The sequence below is a fragment of the Gadus chalcogrammus genome, chromosome 15 (assembly GCF_026213295.1).
Source record: "Gadus chalcogrammus isolate NIFS_2021 chromosome 15, NIFS_Gcha_1.0, whole genome shotgun sequence".
NCBI classification, from domain to species: Eukaryota; Metazoa; Chordata; class Actinopteri; order Gadiformes; family Gadidae; genus Gadus; species Gadus chalcogrammus.
The window spans coordinates 19,667,922-19,678,066 of NC_079426.1; the positions used below are offsets into that span (position 1 = coordinate 19,667,922).

The 10,145-nt window shown below is 42.5% G+C and overlaps 1 protein-coding gene across 1 annotated transcript; it reads left to right on the forward strand.

The window, feature by feature from the left end:
• The first annotated feature begins 3,297 nt into the window (after positions 1-3,297).
• Positions 3,298-9,025, forward strand: LOC130405139 (uncharacterized). Its single transcript, XM_056610130.1, has 3 exons — positions 3,298-4,283; positions 7,101-8,760; positions 8,853-9,025. Exons 2-3 carry the CDS (start codon positions 7,734-7,736, stop codon positions 8,906-8,908), a joined length of 1,083 nt encoding a protein of 360 aa, XP_056466105.1. The 5' UTR covers positions 3,298-4,283; positions 7,101-7,733; the 3' UTR covers positions 8,909-9,025.
• Positions 9,026-10,145: the final 1,120 nt, after the last annotated feature.

Below are 10,145 nucleotides of genomic sequence, written 5' to 3' on the forward strand. Positions count from 1 at the left end.
TCCGCACTGTCCGTCCGGACGCATCTCGGGGCTCAGGGGTGCATGGGTGGCAGGCTCGTTCGTGGACTCTTGAAGTGGCAGGAACCGGTTCTTCAGTGGCAGGGTTAATTTCAGTGAAGGGCTAATCCGGCTGATAACTTTAGCTTTGGGTAGTTTAGCATTTGGCGTTGAGTGATCTTGTTGATTCACTTTGGTATGTTGTTTTGGCTTAGCGCCGACTCTGTGCCAGTGAAACGCAGCTGGAACTGTCTCTCTCTTGTCCAGCTTCGGGAAGGATACAGTGTAGCTTTGATCATCTTGCTGTATCTGAGTGAGCTCAGCAAACTCACCCATCGGCACTGTATCCTGTAGGGGTCCTTTGCATTTTTCTAATGCTGCTAGTCTCGTTTCCATAACCCTGCGTTCACACCAAAAGATGCAAAAAGTTGACGCGCGTCGTGATCCCATTCAAAGTGAATGTAGAGACGCGTTGCTGCTTTGCTGCCGCAGCATTTGCTGCCGAGAAAACAGGCAGCAAAACTTGATTTGCGGCGCGTCAAAATCTGATTTGCGGCGCGGCATGCCCGTGCCCGCTGCCGGGCACGGGCGAAGGGCGCGTTCACGTATTTTGCGGCGCGTCAAATGCTGCTCGAGTTGAAATATTTCAACTTTTGACGCGCGTCAAAAGTTTGACGCGCCGCAAAACTCAGGCGTCAACGCGTTCGGGCAGCAAATGCATCTTTTGGTGTGAACACAGGGTTAAAGCCACCGTCTGTCGCAGTTTGGTGCAGTCTGTGCATTTCCCAGTCTCCGTGCCTGAGATATCCGAGTACAGAGGCATGTTGGCGATAGGAAAGTCCAAGGCTTTTTCTGCGGTCTGATCCGGGAGTAAAAAGTGCCAAAATGTATTGTTGAATCGAGCGATGGAGGACGACGAAAACATTAACCGACATATCAGTTGGCAATAACAATGGTTCAAATACATTTGAAGTATAAATAAAACTTAATATATATATATGTATAAATAAATTGTTATTGTGTTACTATTTACATTTGTAGTATAAATAAAACTTAATATAATATATGTATAAATACATTTTTAGTGTTCTATTGTAAAAAGAAAAAAAGTATATGACATTAACCCCATTTCAACAATGTGATGAATTCAGAAGTGACCTTTTTCATCTTTCTATACATGTATTTATCATTAGAATTATCTTGTCTATTTTTTCTAAATTTATACAGTATCTACACTGTTCTCTGTATCCATCTAAATACTATGTATGAATCTGTGTGTGTGTATCTCTCTGTACAATATATATATGCATCTATGTATGTATGTTTCTCTAAATAAATGTGTATGTATCAATTTTACAAATAAATAGGAATAAATAAATGTAATTCATAAATATGCAAGATGTTGTTTAATAGTATGTAAGACATTACTTGCTGGAGATAAGCTCTCCTCTCAGATTTATGAGAGCTGCACAAATCTGAAGTATTTTATCAATTTTAGGAACTAAGCTTATTGGCACGGTTTGACAGGATCTTGAACACTTTGAGATGCCTTATAGCCCGTTCCACATGAATGCGTACATTTGCTATCCGTCTCATCTGAGTCACTTGCTCATTGGTCAGCTGGCTGTGTTTGCCTGTAAAAGCAGGTATGACTAGCCTTACCCTCCTCTCCTCAACAAGATCTCTAATTGTGAACCCACGGTCCCCCATCACCAGGACGTAAACAATCAAGAAACCCTGAGTTCTGTGTAATATACCTGTCACTACACTTCCCACCAAAAGCCTCTGAAATAAACTTCAGCATCCCTGATGGAGCAATGGCAACAAGGTACTTAACAGTGTTACTTGCATAGTAATGGCTTTAAGACTCTGAGCGCGAGTCTACGTTTTTGGCTTTTTGCAGAACACTCTCTGTGCAGTCAATGATGCAAGTTAAATCTGAGAAATGTGGCAGAAAAACCTTTGGCATAGTTGCTCTTATAGTGTCACGGGGCAGCCATGGAATGAGGACCTTGGTGTGCTCAGCAAGGATATCAACCCAACGCGTAAGTGTTTTACTGACCTGACTGGCTGATCTTTTAAAGCGCCTCGCTAAATCAGCTACAGCAAAGTTATGTCTGAGCTTCATGAGTGTTAACAAAACTTCATCTTGAGCTGGCATTGTTGATGACTGGCGCACAAAACCTCGTAGACAGGAGACATGAGTGTTGAACACAGGTAGAGGAATCCCTGTGTACAGCAGACAGACTTTATCACCTTTCAGTGTAACCTCTGCAATGGACAGTGAGATCTCAGGGGCAGGTGTGATGATCATGTCACATATAAGGATGGATCCTTTAGAGTAGGTATGGTCCTCCTCAGCTGGATCCATCCACTGTGTTTGGGCATCCTTGAAGGTTTGAGGCTGCTCGAACACCATCACAGCTTGGTCTGCAGGTAATAATAAGGCAACTTTATTTATATAGCACAATAAGATGGAGATAATTGGATGAGGGTCTAAACATGCATTGGTCTACAGAATAGATCTAGACAAGGTTTTAACAGGACACTGACCTATGATAATTTCTAAATTAAGGATGAAAGTTAGGATACACAATTGACTTGACCAACGTAAATAGAGTATACTGTATGCTACCGTAATGTTACATTAAAAGAAAATTGCGTTGATATCAAATTTAGCATACCTGTTGTTGTTGCGACTTGACTGTCAACACTCATCCTGACTACTCTTCTGCGTTTCTTCTCAGGTGGCTTCTCATAACCCAGATAAAGCATTGGGTAAGGGTTTTCTTCCGTTGGCGCTTTTTCCACAAAATGAAATGAACAGACATAACAACATTTCGGAGGTTGTTTTAAGTTCAGGTTCTTCAGCCTCTTCATCATTGGGCAGTCGATGGAACTGTACCATTTCGGGCACAAACACTCTGCTTTCTTTTTCGGCTTGTGGTCAAAACACTCAGATTTCAACCAATTATTTAGTTTTGTCCGGTTGTTAGTACATCCTCGAACGGAACGCGTTGTTCCTGAGCTTTTTAAAGCCATCATTTTATTCAGTGACAGAGCGAGTGATGTGATTAGCAGCTCAGCTCCCACCTAACTCGAACCGCCCACAAACGTTTCCCCAGTAACCGCCCCGGGAAGCTTGCGGATAAAAAGCTATAAAAACTACAAAATGAGTCTATTAATGCAGGCTATGTGGAAAATGCGCCGACTTTGGCTCAGCCTGGCCCCGCCCTCTTCTGCTACGTAGCTAAGATGGCTGCCGTTGAGTACAAAAAGTGTCCATCGATCATGATCTGACCTCTGCACCACTGCCTTTGTTGTGTGTGGATGTCCGGTTTCATGTCTTTTATTTGTATTTTATTCTAATGTTATTTTGCCTTCATCTTTGCCTGCTGAATGCACTATGTACAGCACTTTGGTCAGTGCAAACTGTTTTAAATGTGCTTTTATAAATACATTTTACTTACTTACTTACATGATGATCCACACTTATTTTCACCCGATCTGAATTGGAACGCCCTACGTACTCAAACTAAGGCTAGTAAGTACGGATAGTAGTATGGATATTGGAACACATCATAGCCTAGCCTTCCTCTGCTCTGAGGAAACATTGTTACAAACTAACTAAAAAAACTGTTAGGAAAAGTTACCTTGTTAATTCTCGAGGAGTAAACTTTCTCAATGCTTCTGCTCATTAGCACACAGCCTCGCCATATGAACACAAACTTGTTTTTTTGGCCATTGAAATGAATAACGTAGTTATAGCCTATTGTTGGCTTATCATGAGATCACAGCTCACTGTTTTTCCATGGACAACAAAAAGAAAGTCAGGTAAAAACAAAGAGGGATAGTATGCCTGCCTGCCTGCCTGCCTGCCTGCCTGCGTGTTGTGTGCGTGTTGTGATATCCTTAATTGAACCCATGCGACGAAAAACCGTATAAGTCCAAAAAATAAAAAAAACGAGATAACCATATAACATGAATGTATGTGTGACACGTTGTATACAGAAGCAGTTTGGGGGTGGTGGTCGCGCGATAAATACTAGTATTTTAAACTTTAAAATAGTCTCACGCGGAAAAAACGTTTATGTCCACTGATGAAAATGGAGACGCCGGCAACGTTCGTGTCCGCTGCAGACATTAAAAGGCAAAACCTTGGCAAAAAAAGGAAAGCACACATAAATGAATGGAAGGACAGAGCCAGGAAGACTTTGAGGGATGCTGGGAAACCATACGTGAACCGAAGAGGAGTCCTGAAACGAGGGAAAAGTCCACCGAAAGAGGTTAGTGGAAGAACCGTTTATGTACAAAGTATCTACTTAACGTTAGCGGTTACAGTCAGAGGGGCGTGTACTGAACGTCTACTACTGTTCATACAGCTCAGTCTGTTTAACGGATCAAGTCATGAATGGGTCAAAATTAAAGCTGAGAAAATGAGGATTCAGTGGATGTTTAAAGCATGTATCTACTTCTTATAATCAAGGAGAAATTAATCGAAACGTATTAGGTGTGTTTGATGTCTCCGAACGCCTGCCCAGCTGTGTCACGTAGGCTAGCATAGTAGCCTAATTACCATTCATTGATTGTGTAAACTGTTATATTCTAGCTTGTAAATTTAATAAAGGCTGCTATTATTTAGCTCTACAGTGTTTTATAGCTAAAAACGTTAAAGTGACTACTTTGTTTCTGTTAAAGGTTGGGTACGCGATTTGCGAAACGCCAGCAGATTTTGAAAATACACAACTCAAATGGTCCTACCCCCTCTCCTTCAACGCTGACTCTGACTCCACCCATTCCAAGTACCTGGACGCGCAATCATGCACGAGCGCGAACAGAGATGCGCGAGAGCGAGCCAGGCTAGCGTAGGTTTTCGTTTAACAACATGGCACTACATTCAGCTGTAAATTGCACCCAGTACCGCGGGAAGTAGGGGTTTTGGGGGTGCTGCAACACCCCCTGTCCGAGGTCCTGTCTTATCACAGAAAACGATAATTTCTAAAAACTCCGGCCAGAGTGGAGATTTCTGAAAACGCCGGTTATGTGTTGTCGTATCAACGGGGAGAAACGGGATTTTAGGTTCTGAAGCGTCACATTATGCACCAGGAAATGCTTAACGTCATGTGAGCGTCCGCTGTACCGTATTGGTCCGAATATAAACACAAACCCCATTGTAATACGACCTGTATTTGGAAAAAAGATTTGAAGACCAGATCTTGATTTCATGAATAAATAAATTGTATTAATTGAAATAATATACGAAAATAAAAAGGCATAGAATAAAACACTGCATTGCCACTAAACAGTAGTGCAAATAGGCCGTACTGATGTGTACACCAAAGACTTCCTGACACTCCTCTGCCCCGCTGTGTTCGCTCTGGCTGTGGTCGCTCCGAACTGTTTCGGCCCGTGGCAAAGCGAGTCATCCTCGCTGCTGTCCAATGCATGTTGAGACGCAGCATTTATTTAATGCTCATAGTGCTGAAAAAAGGTTATATGAAAAAGTGTGAGGGTAGCGGTGGTGCGCTAAACTTGTTCTGTGAGCAGCTGGATTTGAACCATGGTGTGAAGGAAGTGAACACAACGATCGATTTTCAACTGTGCGCGCATGCACTGGTGTAATTGAGCTGCGCTGCTATATATCTTTTTTATCAATGTGACGAGTTGCGAGTCTAGTGCAGGCCGGGTTTTTTTTTCCAGCACCCCCTGCTGAGAATACGTTCTCGCGGCTATGGTTGCACCAGATGTTATAAACATTAAACGGTCACATAAATCATTACTATTTTTAGAAAATGTATGTTTGTTTCATATAATTGTATTGGAAGTCCTGGTTTTCACTAGGGTTGCCGCGGTGTGGACATTTTCACACCGAGTAATACACTCGTCTCAACACCGGTATTACCGAGTATAAACGGTATAAACTTTGAAACTAGGTCAACCGCCACACAAGCATCGGTTTTTAGACCCTTCTCGTCCTTCAGTTGCCGCCAACGTTCAAAAGCAGCGCCTAGGATTATTCTTGATTTCAGTTTCTCTTTCAGCGTTTTTATTATCAATTATTCTCTGAAAAAGAGTTTTCCTTCTCTTTGCTGGTGGTGGTGGTGGTGGTGGGGATGGTGGCGTCTTGTCTGCCATGGAAATTGTCTTCTACTGCTAGGTCCAAATGTGGATTAACTAGTTCCAGTAGATACCGCAGGCTAACAACAAACAGGAGCGAGCTCTGGGTCACGAGCTCTGGGTCACGAGTACTGCACGAAGGGGTCGCGTGCGGGGCGCGGGGGAGGGGGAGTGCAGTACGACCGTTTGATTGACGTACTTACTGTCCAATGCAACGAGGTGGCAATCCAAATGATTGGCTGGAGTTTTTCGAGCCCTGCCCGTTCCACGATGCAACGCAAATAGGTCCATGAAATAACAAACGTGTTACATAAAAGAGAAGCAACCGGCCCTTAAGACTTAGCCTATATACACAAATTGCTCCTCTTTGGAATAGGGGAAGCTCTGATAAGTTATAGCGAGCTATCTGGCTACAACTTAGCCTAAATACAGAATTGAAACAAAAGCAAGACACTAACTCTGTAACGTAACTGCACATTACGATTTTAATCACAGTAGGATATGTACAAAAACGAATAGAAACCTACTGTAGGCTATTGCTCACAAATATATGATAATTTGAGCTGCAACTTGCCTTGCCTCTCGACTTCACCTGTCATTGCCAAGACGAACGTTAACATCCTTGTACTTGAAACTCTCCAATCGCGACACATGCTGTCAATCAAAAAGAGTTCAGCTGTATCATTCATTCCCATAGAAGTCGGGATTCCCCGGTTATGACGATTTTGTGGCAGTTGTCCAATAAATATCTAGCTTTTTTGCATTTTCAGTTCACTAAGACTGCACATATGCCTGATCACTGTAAATGTTAGATTTTGTGAGGATGGATGATGGGCATCATGTAGGCCTATGCCCTAAAAGGCACACACATTGGTTATTCATTCTCCCAACCAAAACATACTTAATTGCCTTAACTTGACAGCTCTACACAACCGCTAGCATGCGACACTATGGTAAATATCTTTTTACTTTACTTTTACCTCTAGCACGAGGTGAGTCGCAGACGACCACGTGGGCCTGACACTGAAGATCCAAAGAGGAGGTACACCTTTAAGTACCATGTCCAACAAGGAAGCAAAAGACTGAGCGTTTGTAAGCTCACATTTATGTCAGTCTTTCAACTGACCAACAGTCGCCTACAGGCAAGTTTTATATAGCCTTATGTTTTCCATTTAACTTTTCATTACATGCATGCTTTTAATGAGATACATTTTCCATAACATATTTACTTAAAGTTACTTATATTTGAAAAGGTTATTCAAGAAAAGTTAGGCAGTCAGACTGAGGGAACAGAGCAGGTAGCTGAAGTCAGATCTCCATTAGAGGACTTAAGAGGAAAGCACAAGAACAGGTAAGTTATTATCCAAGCCTAGTCTAAGTGTTATCGTGAAAGACTTCATGCTGTCAGGAAACATATTTTTGCGCTTTGAGATCGATATCAGAAGTGAAGTGCTATGCAATTATAAAGTATGATTATTCTTTGTATCGTTTCAACATGTGGATCTTAATGATTGTATGTTAAAACAAAATCCTATGTTAGAATTACACATTTATGGTCACAGAAACAATCAACAATTGTGCAAAACAGACCAGCATAGTTTATTGTATTTCCCTTGTTCATGAGTTGTGTTTTTTTTAGGCCTCATAGCATTCATCCTGCAGTGAGAGAGGAGATAAGAGAGCATATCCTGAGTTTCCCACGCCAACCGAACCACTACTCACGGATGAAGGGAGATGTGGAGAGGGAGTACCTGAGCCCTGATTTAAACCTGCTCCGCATGTACCGCCTGTACAAGGAAAACAATCCAACATCCACTGCAAAGTTCTGGCTCTATAGGGACATCTTCAAGCAGCAGAACCTCTGTTTTGGGCAGCCAAGAAGTGATACTTGTGGGAAATGTGACGCCCTGTTCTCCAAATTAACAGCGGCTACAACCGACGGAGAAAGATCAAAGATTGCAGCTGAGAGTGAGCTTCACCATCGCAAGGCTGAAAAAGCATACTCCCAGTTGCAGGCTGACACAGAGTGGGCCAAAGCCAATAACGACTGCCATGTAATTTGTATTGACATGCAGGGGGTAGTGTACACGCCAAACCTGACACACTCCAACGTGTACTACCAACGACAGCTGGCGAACTATAACTTCTGCATCCAGGAGATGGGCACCGGCAGTCCTCCTACAATGTGCCTCTGGCATGAGGGCATTGCGCGCAGAGGTTCAATAGAGGTGGCAAGCTGCCTTTTGAAGTGGGCAGAAGCATCTTTTGCTCCCCTTGTCCAGGCGAAGGAAAGGAAACTTATCATCTATAGTGACCGATGCTGTGGGCAGAACAATAACTGGAGAGTACTTAACCTCATGGCCCTGCTCGTATCTAGAGGGTACTTCAGCCAGATAGAGCAGAAGTTCGTGGTATCTGGTCACTCCTTCCTTCCCTGTGACCGCTCCTTTGCCACGCTGGAGAAGAGGCGTAAGGTCTCCACGCTCGACACCCCCAGCGATGTCACCGAGATGATCCGGGGAGCCAGGCAGCAGCCATTCAGCGTGATAGAAATGCAGTGTGCAGACTTCAGACAGCTCCCTGATGCTACTCTAAAGCGTCCACCTGGCTTCCTAATCACATCCATGATGTGGTTGAAAGTGACAGGTAAAAACTAATGAGTTGGGTTTCTGAGATTATCAGTGTTGGGGATATGTTGGGTAATCTTAATTGAATTTCTTGTTGAATCATGATTTCAGCTGCTGATCCATGGTGTGTCCACACAAAAGGCAGCCACAGCCACTATGAGGGATGAAAGACTTGGCTGATCACCAAGCAGAGGAAGAAACAACCACCTCAAGCTCCCTTGTTTTCCACCACATACGCTCGCACATACGAGGACCCTCTCCCTGTCAAAAAGGAGAAGCACCATGACCTCATGACAATGCTAGCCTACATGCCAGCGGAGGCCCAATCATTTTATGAAAAATTAGAATGTGAAGAGTAGAAAGCATCCCCAGACTCGCGATCTGATATATAATAATAATTATTATTATAATAATAATATTTATAATTATAATAATATAGGTATGTATAATAATAATATAGGTATTTATGTATAATAATAATAATATAGGTATTTATGTATGTATTTATTTATTAAATTAATGAATGGTGTGAGTATTTATGCGCTCTCTAAGTGAGGTTGGTGTTAAATAAAAAAAATTGAAAGAATGAAGTGGTTATTTTCTTGAAGGCTCTGTTACTGTATTAAAACTAAGATAAAGGAATTAGATCTCCAGTGGTTTGAATTGATATGATGAATTGGACTTATACTGTTATTCCACATTCCATAAATGTAAATTGCTGTAACGGTTTGTTTTTAAGATTGACACTGAAAAATGTTATCTCAATAGAATTGGGAAGCTTTTGTTGTCTATCTTCAAGTAAAAAGAAATATATTATATAATGTTCACAGGCCAAATAATAAAAAAAAGTTATTTGAAATTTGAAAATATGGACTTATGTGGTTCTTCGTCTCAAGCACTCAATTGGCAACCACACTTTTAATGTACTTCAACTGATGTCTTTATTCGAACTGTGGACAAACGCATACAACAAGCTCTTGGCTAAACTTCTTGCTCTGCCTATTGTTCTGTCCTAGCTTGTATCTTAAATACAGAACTTACGCCCCCTTTATAGGATACATTAATGCTTGCATGTTAATGATTTTACATTTACACTATTACGTGTGTGTGTTTGTGTGTTGTGGCAACCGCGGTCGTCGGCTGCGATTCCCGAACGCTCGAGCACAGTTGCGGTGCAACGGTTTTATTACTGCAGCTCACAAAAGAAAGGGGAAATCATACAGTAACTCAAGTTTCTTCCACACTGGGGCAAAAAGGGTGAAGGGTCCCTGGGTCCGGTCCGTGGCGAGGTTGCCATGGCTCCCGCTCCCGGCTTCTCCCGCGACTGTCTCTCACTCGGCTCCCTCCCGGCACGAGCCCCATGGCTGAGAGAGCCCCGAATGAGTGGAGAAGCAGGTTATTTAA